Below are 14,302 nucleotides of genomic sequence, written 5' to 3'. Positions count from 1 at the left end.
ATGACCTGAGCCGAAGGCAGACACTTAACGACTGAGCCACCCAGGCGCCCCGATCCCTTTTTTTTTCTTTTAAGTATATTTATTTATTTGAGAGAGCATGCAGGGGAGGGGGGCGGGGTTGGGTAGGGCAGAGGGAGAGGAAGAAGCAGGCTCCCTCCTGAGCAGGGAGCCCACTTCAGGGCTCGATCCCAGGACCCCAGGATCATGACCTGAGCCAAAGTCAGAGGCTTAACCGACTGAGCCACCCAGGAGCCCCAAGTTTATTTATTTATGTAATCTCTATGCCGAGCGGTGGGGCTCAAACTCCTGACACCAAGATCAAGAGTTGCACGCTTCACTGACTGAGTCAGCAAGGAGCCCCCACTACTGATCTTTCGGTGCCAGCCTTAAGCATCTCTTTGTGAACCTTTCCTCAGGGTCCCCAAACAAAAACTGATTCCTCCCTCCACCCCACCCCTATCCTGCCGACATACTTCTAATGATAGCACTTGTCATGCTTTAGCCATATATTGTTCCTATGTCTGTCTCCCCTTCTAGCCTAGAAGGCAGACTACATTATTTTCATCTCTGTATCTCCAGTACCTACAGAATGCCTGGCCTGCCCTGGTGCTCACAATAAAATGTTTGATATTAAATGAATGATCAGAACTGAACATAGGTTTTTTGTCTTCCAGGTGGGGCAGTGTGTGGTGGTCTTCAGCCAGGCTCCCAGTGGGAGAGCCCCACTCAGCCCCAGTTTGAACTCCCGCCCATCACCTATCAGTGCCACTCCTCCAGCCCTGGTTCCTGAAACCCGAGAGTACCGCTCTCAGTCTCCAGTAAGGAGTATGGATGAAGCCCCTTGTGTTAACGGCCGCTGGGGAACACTGAGGCCCAGAGCTCAAAGGCAGACCCCCTCAAGTTCCCGGGAAGGGAGCCTTTCCCCAGCCAGAGGAGATGGCTCTCCCATCCTCAACGGTGGGAATTTGTCTCCAGGAACAGCAGCTCTAGGTGGCTCTTCCTTGGACAGCCCTGTGCAGGCTGTATCTCCTAGCACTCCATCTACCACTGAAGGATATGACCTCAAAATGGGACTTTCTTTGGCCCCCCGACGAGGGTCACTACCGGATCAGAAAGATCTGAGGTTAGGATCAATAGATCTGAATTGGGATCTGAAACCCGCATCGAGTAGCAATCATATGGATGGTATGGACAACAGGACAGTTGGGGGAAGCATGAGACACCCTCCTGAACAGACAAATGGTGTGCACACCCCGCCACACGTGGCCAGTGCCCTTGCAGGAGCTGTCTCCCCAGGTGCCCTGCGTCGGAGCCTAGAAGCCATCAAAGCAATGTCATCCAAAGGCCCCTCAGCCTCCGCAGCACTAAGTCCTCCTCTGGGGTCTTCTCCAGGCTCTCCCGGGAGCCAGAACCTGAGCAGTGGAGAAACAGTGCCCATTCCCCGCCCAGGGCCTGCCCAAGGAGATGGACATTCCTTACCTCCCATTGCCCGCCGCCTGGGCCACCACCCTCCTCAGTCCCTAAATGTTGGCAAACCTTTGTACCAGAGTATGAACTGCAAGCCCATGCAGATGTACGTGCTAGACATTAAGGACACCAAGGAGAAGGGGCGGGTCAAATGGAAAGTATTTAACAGCAGTTCTGTGGTCGGACCTCCTGAAACCAGCCTGCATACAGTGGTCCAAGGCAGGGGTGAACTCATCATATTTGGAGGACTCATGGACAAGAAACAGAATGTGAAGTACTATCCAAAAACAAACGCCTTGTACTTTGTGCGAGCAAAGAGATAATGTGTTCTAAACCCCTTTCCCTTTCTGTGGCTTTTAATTTTCCAGCGTGCAAGCATTTGGACTGAGAATTGGGAAAACAAAGGACAGAATTACTCCCATAAACCAAAACCCCAATTCCCAACCTCACTCACTCCAGGCTGGGATCAAATCTCCATTAAGAAAAAAATTATCTATAAATATATAAATATATATTCTATAGCCGGCTCTGTTTACAGAGAGGGAGCGGTCTCCGTCCTGGTTCAGGTAAATTTGTTGCTGTGTTTTAGCAGAGGCTGTGCTGCCTTTTTCTCCTTTGCTGGTAACTAGACCAAGAATTTAGGGAACAGACTAATGTCAGAACTTACCTAAAGCGACTGAAGAACCCCCGTAAATCTTTATGTGGCCTTCTTGGAGTTAGAGAAAGAGCATGTGTAAGGTGCGCATGTGGGGCTTCCCGACCCACGAGCTCCAGGAGCTGGCAGGGTGAAAGGAGCCTGTAGAGAACTCCTCCTCTCTTCCTTTTAAAACCACACAGGACCGGTGCAGACTTCTCTTTGAGGTCATGCCGTCTGCCCTTGGGACTGAGGAAAGTTACCCAACCAGGAATTCTGTTCCACGTGTGTGTGCCAGGATCACCGTGAGGCCGCGTTTACACAGAGACGCCTGTCCACCTAGTGTCTGCTGGTCTTTAGCGTGCTCCCTCCGTGTCTCAGAAAACATATTGGTGTCTGATTTTGGAATTTTCTGACAATCGTATTTGATTGCAAGTTGCCAAAAACCACATTTGTTCCCTTAAAACTTGATCCTCAGAAGCTGCCTTTTCCTTTTTTTTTTTTTTTTTGGCATATGTGGATTTTTTTTTTTTTTTAAGTCCTAAAAGCTTTCTCACTTTCTGTTTCTTTTACAAAGCTAAGGTGCCTAGGGAAATCTCCTAGAGATATTTTTGGAACCCTTTCTCTGGTATCACTTAGGGGCCTGGTAGGGAATTCCAAGATGTCAGTATCATGAGAAATCCTTAAAGCATCAAAAAATACTGTTTTTTCCCTTTGGGCTTCTTTTTACTTCCAAAGCACGTTGGGCACACCCATCCATATTTATATACTGTGGAAAGTGATCCTGAAAGGGAATCCCAGTAATACTTCCTTCTAGAAGTGATTTCTGCCCTTGTTGTGACATGCATTTTTCTGCCTGGCTGTTGACTACTGATTGGGTTGAGTGTCGGGTGCTTAGCTCTTTGATGCAAGGCTGACCTCGGGAGTGGCCCCTCCTTTGTGACTGTCTCTTTCACATGTGACCCAAATAAGGGTTGGGTTTTTATGTCACGCCATTTCTGAGATAAAGTGCAACGAACTAGAGCATTTCTTTGGTTGTATAGGAAGTTACAAATTACCAGTCTCTAACCCATGGCCTGAGCCTAGAAGATGTTAGAGTAAGTCAAATGGCACCACTTTAATTTTTGGTAATTTCTCATCCATGGAAAGATTTTTACTTTAGGATTTGAATTTTAAAACATTGCATTTCCCATCTTTCACACTGCTGTTTTTCTTATTGGCATTTCCCAAGCACAAGCCTGCCTACAGCTGGCCTTGGGTCCTGGCTTCCGGCCAACACTTAGCAGTCTGTCTGATAAGTGTGTTTTCTCCTATTACATCATGTTGAATTCTTTCCCCTAGCCATTAGCTTTTACAATGTGGTCTTGGTGGGAAAGCCCCCCTGGTGCCAAGCCCAGGAAAGGGCCAGATCACAGGGAGAGGTCTGTGTTCCAGAAACTGTTCCCTTAGATGACGAAACTACCATGTGCCTATTTACTATGGTGTCCACCTACTCCTAGCTCAGCACTTAGCTTGCTAGACACCTTGCTCCTGGGCTGTTGCTGGTCCTTCTTCGGCAAAGACTGTTAGATCATGTGGGGTCCTTACTCACAAGAGAAAGCTTAGCCTGTAAAATTAGGTATTACATTATTGCTATTGCTGAACCTTGTTTCTGACATTGCATCTGTGCATGGACAGCATCCCCAAACTCAGTTCCTATTTAAATATAAAATATTTGGAAGCCTGAGAGTTCAGAATCTCAACTTTGTGACCATTCCCTTTGTCCTGTGTCCTCCTTCAGCCAGCTGTTGGCTTGTGGATTCCCTCTGTTTGCCCCAGACGGGCAGGCAGTGGAGGCGATGATGATGCCCTTGGGAAGTAACTGGCTCCTTGGAACTCCGTGGCACCCAGTATTACCGAGACTGCTTGGAACCAGACTGGGTTTACAGCTCCTTAGGAAAAATCTGCCTCCTCTGCACCTGGTGGTTTTGGTCTTGGTGGCTCCTGGGTGCTGTGGGCAGATACCTTAGGAGAACGACTCCACACAGTCAAGGTGGTCGTGTCCTCAGACCCTTGTGAAGCCATGCGTGCAGGGGAACTTCGGGTGTCCCACGTGCGGAGAGCGTCCGCCAGCACCCTGGATGCTTCAGTGAGGGCACGTTTAACTACAGCTCTGGTTTGGACAGGATACCAATTTTGTCTTAACAATTCACTGAGAAAAATGAGACAAAAATTTCTTTGGCCTTCAGGAGCACCTAAATTAGCAAATATTTGTCAGTATTGAAGTATTTAAAATAAATTTTGTTTCTACTTGAAGCTTTAACCCCTTCCATTCCTGCAAGTGTGCCTTTGAGAGCCCCACTGTCACATGGACCTCCCCGGCCACCTTGGGGACCTCCTGTGAGAGTCCTCCTGCTTCCTTCCCTCTTGGACAGAGCTTCTGTTTTCTCACCTTGCAGGCTGGGCAGCAGAGAGGGTTCTGTATTTCCGTTCACATTTCTACTCTTCTAAACATGGGTGGTGCGCTGCACAAACACCCCTTCACCCCCCCCCCACACACACACAGTTCTGTATTTTAGGAGCACAAATTAGGTGTCGAAACAAGCTTAAATTTAGTTGTAAGGGTAATATTGGCCTTCCTCTCCTCCCAGCCCTCTGTGGATTGATCTGATTTTAATGTTTGAGTTTTATATCAAGAGCTAAAACCACGAACTATCCCAGGAACTGTGTTGGAACTCTCTAAAATGAAGAAGAGGACAACAAAAGAAAACCAACTTGAGAAGTCTTGACTTGGAAAACAGAAAGCCACCAGCTGATGGAGAACAGAAGGATACTACTTTTCCTCTATCTTTCTGGGTTTCCTTCTGCTTTGCTTCTTTGCTTCCCCTTAAAAGTGATGTTCCTGTGGGTTTGTCTGTCCTTGTCCTTGTGGTGATCCTGGCATGGTGATGTGCTCTGCTTTGCGTTGTCTGTGCTTTCTTACCAGCACACAAGTCAGTGGGGAGGATCTGAACACACCCAGGGGCAAGGAAGCCGAACTTTGAGGCCTGCGTCCCGGGCAGCCTCCCCATGAACTGCAGAAGGCATGTTCTGCATGGTCACCAGTAAGTGGCTCCCTCTCACTGTTCATTGTCATATGAGAGCAACCCTTAGGCCTTGGCTCCACCCTTGCTCTCTTTCCTCGCTCTGCTCCCTTCCCACCAACCAGGGTTCATGTCAGTGCACACCCGTCGTGCCCTGGCGAAGCTGGTGCTGTGAGTGATGTTTCCCATACAACTCAGGGGTCCCCGATGGCTTACCCTGAGATGGTCATTTTAGGCACGTAACAGTGTAGGAATGAAAAGTGGACTTCATTGATATTTAAATCTGTCAGTTTCATTTTTTGTTAAGGTTTTCCCCAATGACTTTTTAGCAATATAACAAATAAAACAAAATGGACAGAATTGTCTTAACTGTCTTATTAGTAGAAAAGAAGAAACAACCTTGATGGAGAGCAGTTGAGATTGGAGATTGAAGTTGGAAGCGAGGTAGTTGGAAAACTTGTCCTCCTGCTCTAGGAGGGTTGTGTTTTGGGGTAGAGGTGAAGAGTTGCCCTTTCCCAGGGGGCAGCTCTGTTTAATAATAAAGCAACTCTCCGTCATGCTTGAAGGACTTGGCATTTCAGAGCCTCAGGTACCACCCTGTGGTGGAGACCCAAGAGAGGTGATGAGCTTGGAGCAGAGGCCCAGGGACCAGGACAACAACCACATCATCCCTGGCCTCCTAAGCAGAGAGGTCACAGGGCCCCAGGATCTTGAAACAGCATAGCAAATGGTGGTTAGAAACATAGGCCAGAAGCCCTTAGAGGCCTATGTTCTAATCCTGCCTTCCCCTGCTTACTGCTTAACCTTGGATACAAGTTTCCTCATCTGTAAATATAGTTGTTTCTGTCTTAAAGGATTATGGGGATTAACTGAGGTTGTATATGAAAGCACTAGGCACAGCGCCTGGCACATGGTAAGTGCTCAGTAGATGGTGGCTATTATTTATAATGAACCCTTGAAGACAGGATCAGGAAGGAAAGAGCTGGGCTCACTGTGTACATTGTTACAGGCATGCCCCTGGTAAGGATTATGCGTGTCTGTGGTTGTCTGGGTCATCTTTTAGATGTCAGCGTGAGAACCTCTGAGGCTTTTGCCTCTCGAGAGCAGTAAGTAGCAGCTGCTGCCATAAATCAGGTCAGAATTGTCTCATTGTTTAATCTCCCTTTTGGACTTTAATTCCTTGGTTTGCTAGTTGAATTCTGCCTCTGGCACATAAGGTGTTCTTCTGCCTGGATTCAAGGGCACACTTAGTTGGCTCCCAGTCTGGAAGTGTCAGTTGGGGACTGACGACATGAGTCTGCCCAGTGGCGTGGGGGCTTGGGAGGAGACAGGCACCACAAGAGTAGGGGGCTGCCCCAGTGCTGAAGCCACTTGCTGACTGTGTGCCAGTTTCTTATACCCATGGGTCTTTGTGCCAAGCACCATTATGTTCTTTTCGTTCAGCGCGTACTGTGTACTGACTTTGTCCCAGGCTCAGGTGCTATGAGCCTGCAGCTCTCATCCTATCTGCACATTTGTGTTTCCCAAGCTGTGGCATGAAACTTCATTTCTAACAGCATGTAGTCTGATGCTGTCTATTCCGTTTCCTATGCTTTGAGAGACACAGCAAACTAGAACTTTCCTGAGGAAGGGTCCTGGGTGCAAAGGGTGCAGGGCCATGTGCTGGCTGCTACTGAGTTGGCAAGAGGTAGAATGACTGTTTTGTATTCTTATACAGTTGCCCTTGTGGAAGGGTTGGACGTGCTCATTGTGGGTCTGTTGGGCTGAACAAGGTCCAGTGGGTAGAAGCTCTGGAAAAGAGATTTCTGCCTTGTTGGGAAGAACTCTGTTATGGTCAGAGCTATATGTATCAGATAGAACCAGTTCGGCACTGTTGGGGGAATTCAGGCATTGCCTGGGCAGTCTGTGGAATGTTGTAGAGGAGGCAGTGTTTGGTGGGTCGGGTGCCAGGGCTGATCCGTGGTCCTGGGGAAGGAGGCAAGCATCAGTGCCTGGGGAGGGCCCCCACATGCCCAGCCTTCAGGATGGGTTGGCCTGTAAGCCTCCCAGACAGCGTCCTGATGCAGTCTGTCCCTGCCACCGGCCATGCTCCTAACCACTGATGAGCATGCTCCTACTCCAGAGATGACCTGAACATGAAGACAGCAACATGATCAGCCTCAGGTCAGAGGGTGTATGGGAGCAGAGAAGAGGGGATGTGCCGATTTCGGAAGAACCCTTAAAGTCAAGGAGAACACAGCTCAGAGAAGATCCACGATTCCCCCAAGGCCTGGCAGGAGGCGGCAGCCACTGCCTTCCCATGCAGGCCTAGCACAAGATTCCCGGGCCACTCCTCTGGGTATTGACGGGCCAGAGGCCCGTGCACATTTAGTCTAAATGACAGCTCCTAGCCAGGGGAAGGGCAGCTCCACACTGCCTTTTCTCCTTCTCAGGCCTTTACCGCTCTTCTTCAGTGGGCTCTGTGGGCAGGCAGCGCAGGAATCACTGACTCAGACAAGGAGACCAAGGCCTTGTACTTGTCACTACCCTCAGTGAGTCCTGCAGCCGGAGGCTTTGCCTCCCATCACCCTCATCTGGGAACCCGTGAAAGGCTAGCCTCCAGCAGGACAGGCAGCGTCACCTCAAAATCTTGCAGGCTGGTCAGCTGGTGGTGCTGCCACAGGGGACCGGTGTTCACCCTTGCTCCTCTGTGCCTTCCCACCTCCCCAGAGACCGGGGAGCATCCCCAGCTCCGGTCCGCCTTCTCCCCTCTGTGGCCATAACTGTCCCCTCCCCGCTACGATATACCACTGCCAACAGCGGTCCAGAGCTCTTGTAGATGCTCTGCGAGGTCGTGATTCCACCGTTGCTGGAAGTGCTCAAGCAGAGATTGATAACTTGCATGGGAAGGGATGACAGAACTGATGTAAGCGTCAGATCAAGAATGGGACCAAGGGGCCCCTCCATGCCCTTTCAACTCAGAAAGGGCTTCCTAGAGAGGCTGCAGGACAGGGACATGGACTGACTTTCAACCAGAAAAGACCTTGGTTCAAAAGCTGGTACTGTCACTTTGGGCTGAGACAAGTCATCCCACAACTCAAGGGCTGAAAGGGCACGTAGGAGCCCCGTGACCCCATCCGAGGCTTAGTTTTATCACTAACATGGCAGCAATGCAGCTAGCCTCACAGGTTAGCAATTTAGCTGGATCCGCAGTAACTGTGGAATGAGTGCGCTTCCCTAAAAGACCACTTGGGGGCACCCTGTGAAAGGCTTTGCGTCCTGGGCACTCTGTGAGAAACTGTCTTCAGAGGGAAACTGAATGGGCTGGAGGAGGAAAATGCCCATTTCTCCCCTCCCTCCATTGGTAAAACCTGGGTAGGACCCCATCCCTGGCCTCTGCCACATTTCTGAGCACCACCCCCGGGCTGGCCCCCTGCCCTCTCTGCCCCAGCCCCCAGCTGTGGGAAAGCCAGTTTTCCCCACCGGGCTGGGCTCTGAGCCCAGGCCCTGTCAGCATGCACAAAGCTGAGCTGATGTTAGAAGAAAATGCCTAAGAGGCCTGGCAGTGTGTGCCATTTCCCCACCAGGGAACCTGTCTGCCCACCCACTGCAGGGAAGAGAAAGGGCTGGGAGCCAGGCCTTACCAGGCAGAAACCTGGAAGGAAGAAGGAAGCTCCTGCCCACCCATCAGCAAGGCCAAGAGAGCCCAGCACTACCCTGAGGATCATTCATTCTCAGCACACCTTTCCCTGAGCAGGTACTGACCCTTGAGGTGCTGGTTTCAGATGGCTGAAAAAAGGCCTGCCCCTAGAGTTGCTCACAGCCTCATCACAAACCAGAGAGGTATCACATTAGGCTGAACAAAGGTGACAAATCCTGAGCTTCAGAAGCCAAAGACGGTCTAGGTACCAGACTAAAAAGATACGAAGGAGATCGAGAACTGTAACCAACATAGCCAGTCAGGCAGGAGAGTTGTTGAGAAGCCAGAAAGAGCTAAAAGATGGGTTTCTCCGTGCCCCAGCCTCACCCCACTGAACTGAGGCAAGGGGCAAATGAGAATAAAGCCTTTCTGGGGGATCCCACGCCTGGCCTGGGGCAGTCAATAATGCAGGATGTTGGCAGGCCTCTAGGCCTCACACTGGGAAAGACTGACTCGCTGTGGTCCAGGAAAGGTCCAGAGAAGCTGTGGGAGGTCTGGCATATCCAGAAGGGCTGGTATTTGGAGCCAAGGGCAGTGCAGAGTGATCCGTATGGATTTGATGACCAGGGGTCATCCCCTCAGATGTAGTAGGGAAAGAAGCTTATGACCAGAAGCCACAGTGGGAGGAGAGGCCAGCATAGATGGGGCCGTGGCAGAATTATGGAAGAGAGTTCTCCCTGGAACAGGAGGCCCACAAAGGTCCAGAACAGAGGACATCCAAGGAATGGGTGCCTCCCTCCCCAGACATGCTTTCCTGGCATTTGGGTAGGCCCTCCTACACATTGAACATGAGCCCCAGGGCCAGAGGAGGGGGAGATGAGAAGAAACAACCTTGAGGAGATTGAATTTAAACTGTAGAGAATGAGAAGTCAACTGAATTCAAGTTCACCGGGAAATTATTGGATTAAAATGACTGCAGACAGATTAAATCAAGTCAGGAAACAAAGTTCTATTTCAGTGAAGGTAAAAGCTTGTACTTGCTCCAGTTGGAAGGAAAGAAATCAGATAAAGTGCTAGGGAATCGCAAGAACTAAGGGTGAGAGGTGCTGTGGCCAGTGCCAGAGGGAGAAAGGAGAAAGGTATTCCAGTAGAGGGACTAGCCTTCGCAAAGGCACGGAAATCCAAGTGTGACCAGCCCTTCCGGAACCTTGAGAAGGTCAGTGTGACCCTTGAGAAGGTCAGTGCACAGGGCAGAACTGGAGAATGCACTGGAGATGGGGATGAGAGGCAGGCAGGAGTGGGGTCTGGACCAGAGAGGATGTTTAAATGTATAGGGAGAAAACTCAGCCCCTGATGGCTGACTGGATAGAAGAGGAGGCCGGCGCTCACCCCTGCGTTAATGTAATGCTGTGTGCCAGACCCTCCCTGTGGAGTTGACATTTCAGTGGGGGTGAGGGAGAAGGGACAGATGTGTAAAGAGCTGAGCAGGATCGTTCCAGATGAGGACCATGAGGAAAATAAAAACGGGATGGGCTTGGGCTCATCAGAGAAGGCCTTTCCAAGGAGGTGACATTTCAGCTGACATTTGACCTGAATGTAAGAGCAGCTGTGCAGAGAGAACAGCAACAAAGGCCCTGAGGCAGGCATGAACTTGACAAGTTCTAGGAGCAGAGGAAAGGCCAGCATGTTTGGAGTATGTGAGTGAAGGCAGAGGGTGCGGGTGGGCCCTTGTAGCTTTGGGGGGGGGGTGGACATGACTCTAGGTGCAGGTGTAGAGGGCTGTAAGCAGGAAGTGATGCATGAGGCTGTCCAGGTCAAGGACACTAGCCTTGCTGCCAAGCACAGGCCTGGCACGTTCCAGGCTCAAAAGAACTCCCTGGGGATGATTTGGCAGCTTCAGCCCCAAATCTTCTATTTAAACAGAATCTGGACATTTCCAATCTGCCCTTCCTCTCTACCCTACTGCCCTGCTTCTAAGTGCAGTTGCCTGGTTATTTGATCACAGTCCCCACCAGTGTCGGATCCACAAGGGCAGGATCTGTATGTACTTCACAGTGGTCTTCGAAGTGTCTGGCCTGGCACAGGGAGTGTTTGTACACACTTGACAAGTACATGTCTTCATCCACCCAGGCCTGGAATGTTTGCCCAGCTTCCTAACTGGTCCTTCTTCCAGGCGCACCCTCTTGAGGCCATTTCCCAAGCTGCAGCCATGGCCGGTCAGCCAACACGTTTCTTTAGAGCTTTTACTGTGTCAGACATACTCTAGCCAGTAGGGATTATTATGGGCTGAATTACGTCCTTCCGCCCCCCCCTCCCCGAATTCTTATGTTGAAGTCCTAACCCCTAGTACCTCAGATTGTAATCATATTTGGAGATAGGGTCTTTACTGAGGTGATTAAGTTAAAATGAGGCCATTAGGGTGGGCTCTGATCCAGTATGATTCATGTCCTTCTAAGAAGAGTGAATTTGGACTCAGACTCATACGGAGGGAAGGCAGTGTGAAGACGTGGAGAGAAGATGGTCACCTACAAGCCAGAGAGACAGAGGCCTGAGCAGACCCTTCCCTCCCGCCCCTAGCAACTCCTCCATCTATCATTTCCAACCTCCAGAAATGAGAAAACACATTTGTGTTGTGTAAGCCACGTAGTCTGTGGTACTTCATTACTGCAGGTCGAGCAAACTGGTAACGGGGATAGAAGAGAACAAAAAGACAAGGCCCTATGCTCATGGAGCTTATGTTCGGTGAGAGAGACCGACAATAAATTTAAAATTTCAGAATCAAGGGGCGCCTGGCTGGCTCAGTTGGTAGAGCATGTGATTCTTGCTCTCAGGGTTGTAAGTTCAAACCCCATGTTGGGTGGAGAGATTACTTAAAAATCTTAAAAAAGTAAAATTTCAGAATCATGAACAGGATGACATGAAGGAGTGAGCCTAGCGGGTAAGGGCATGTCCTTGCGTGGGGGAGGAGGTAGACCTCTGTGCAGGTGAAGCAGCCACGCACGGGAGGTTAGTGGGGGAGATGCAGAGAGCGCCAGGTGGTGGGCACTGCAGTGCAGCGGCCCTGTGTGGGAACAGGAGAAGGCCAGGCTCGCTGGAGTGCGGTAGGCAAGGGGAAGAGAGTGACCGCTGAAAGCACGAGGTGGTCAGGGGCCAGTCGCAAAAGGCCTTGAAGTTACAAGGTTTGGATTCATTCTGAGTGCAGTGAAAACTACTGGAAAACTATAAGCATGGGTGTGACATTGCCAGATTTATGTTGCCTAAAGACCACTCGGGTGCCTCTGTGGCATTCCAGAATCAAGCTGGCAAACCCTGCAGGACACAGCTGCAGTGTCCAGGCAGAGAAGAGAAGAGAAACATAAATCCGACTGTCCCTTCTCCACTTACACTCCCTGGGTGTCCCACCCACCTCTGTCCCCGAGATCCTCAGGCCTGTGTGTCTGCCCACCTGGGCCATCTACTTCAGGCAGGTGATTGTCCCTCCCTGCCTTGATAAATCCTCTCCAGGCCTTATGGGGTCTTGTCCAGAAGGTGCTCAATCAGCTTGGGGGATGGAGAGAGACCAAACCATGAAGAAATGAACGGATTAATCAGGATGTTTTACACCAGAAGGGCCTTTAGATAGAGGGTCCACCTGCTTCACCTTAGGCCTTAAGGGGAAAAGCATCTTGCTCAGGGGGACACTCAATTTAATGGTCAGAGGGGGCACAGGAAAGCGGAACTCACCAGACCAAAATGGTCCACAAGCATCCTTCTGAAATGAAATTCTGACCACCTCACTCCCCGGCTCTAACCCTTGACTGGCTTCCTGCCGCCAGCAGCAGTGTTTACGTGAGATCTGTGGACTTGCTATGGACTGAATCTTGTGTCTCCCTCTTCACTCCCCATCAAAATCCATGTGTTAAAGCCCTAACCCCCAATGTGACTCACTTGGAGATAAGGCCTTAAAGAGGGTAATAAAGATTAAATGAGGTAATCAGGGCGGGACCCTGATGCAATAATACTGGTCTCCTTAAAGAGGAAGACACACCAAGGGTGTGTGTGCACAGAGCGGCTGCCTGCAAGCCAGGGAGAAAGGCCTCACCGGAAACCAACCCTGCTGGCACCTTGAGTTTGGACTTCCAGCTGCCAGAACTGTGAGAAAATAGATTTCTGTTGTTTAAGCAGCCCAGTCTGTGGTATTGTTATGGCAGCCCCTGCAGGCTGATGCAGAACCTACTTTCTAAACTGCCCAGTGCTCTTGTTAAATGTGCAAGCTTACAGACCCATCTGGCCCCCTAAAGCAGAATCTCTGGAGGATGGACCCCAAGAATCCATGTTTTGAACAGCCTCCTGATGCTCACCGAAGTGTCCTCTCAGGGGCTCCTGAGGGCAGTGAAGGCTGATTCCCTAAAACCTCTGGCCACTAACTCTGATCACCAGCCTCCCTCTCTGTCCAAGAGGACTTCACATCTGGCCTCCAGGTGAACCGGCAAGCTCATTCTGCCAAGTTGCTTTGTTTCCTCACACTCTCCCTGAGCCCTCCCAAGAGCCAAGACAGAGCAGGGCTAAATGTGAAGCCTGGAAACTCACAGATCTGAGCCCTGCCACGGAGAGAGAGCGCTCCACACAGTGTGACCAATCCTGACTCTGGGCCGATGCGGTAAGAACTGCAGGAAAGGGAGCTGAGCAACCTGGGAGTGTGGGCAAGGGTTTCAAGGGGCAGAATCCCATAGGAATGGGTATTCAGTTGTTGTATTTCTGCCCGGCTGCCGTGGAAGCAAGTTGAGAGCAAGAGCCCTGTCTCACGCAGCCGCATCCCTTCTACTCTCTTGGACATAATGGGCCGCAGTGATTTGTGGGTTCATGGCCCTCTGGCTGCTTTCAGCATTACTAAGAAGAGCCCTCCTAGTGGCTGGGCGCAGAGTGTAAAAAACACGAGACCCAGTCTGGCAGGATAGATGCTCAGAGTCCAAAAACCCTGGGTTCCAAGTCTAGTTTTCCCACTGACCATGTGTGTGATGTGACCTCTGATAATCACAATGTCTCTGAGTTCCTTCTTCTGTAAAAGACAAGAGGGATAATATTTCCTACATAGGCTTGTTTACGAAATTAAATGAGGTCACCTCTATAAAGGCCCACTGTCTAGCACTTAGTTAGCCTTCAATAAAAGTTAACTTATAGATTCCTTACAAAACAGGGATTTGTCCTACATGAAGGCCCTAAAGAAGATACTGGTGAAAATCAAGCATAATAGACAACCGCTGAAGAAGGACCCACCTGCATCCTGTCCCACTAACAGGCATTTACTGAGCACCCACCTTCTGGTAACAGGCCGGTGCCTGTTGTTGGAACGGTGGAGAGGGGCTCAAGGCCTCAGTACTGAAATGTCGGCTCCAGGAGGGGAGTACTTCTGGGTAGTCTTTTGTATTGTCAGCGCGTAGGACGGGGGGAACACACAGTAGGTGCTCAGTAATTATTTGTTGAATGAATGGGATGAATCAATCAATAAATGAATGACTGGCCAGTACAATCCTGTGGGCC

The 14,302-nt window shown here is 50.3% G+C and overlaps 1 protein-coding gene across 1 annotated transcript in view; it reads left to right on the top strand.

Annotated features, from left to right (window-relative positions):
* Positions 1-5,523, top strand: part of FBXO42 (F-box protein 42) — a 108,922-nt gene extending 103,399 nt beyond the window's left edge. The window contains exon 10 of the mRNA XM_006737729.3: positions 675-5,523. Within this exon, the coding sequence (XP_006737792.1) occupies positions 675-1,790 (1,116 nt within the window). The 3' untranslated portion in view covers positions 1,791-5,523. The remainder of the gene's footprint in view (positions 1-674) is intronic.
* The last annotated feature ends 8,779 nt before the right edge of the window (positions 5,524-14,302 follow it).

Source organism: Leptonychotes weddellii, chromosome 4, assembly GCF_054177405.1.
Source record: "Leptonychotes weddellii isolate Sample4059 chromosome 4, ASM5417740v2, whole genome shotgun sequence".
NCBI lineage: Eukaryota > Metazoa > Chordata > Mammalia > Carnivora > Phocidae > Leptonychotes > Leptonychotes weddellii.
This window is presented reverse-complemented; position numbering and strand designations above follow the sequence as displayed.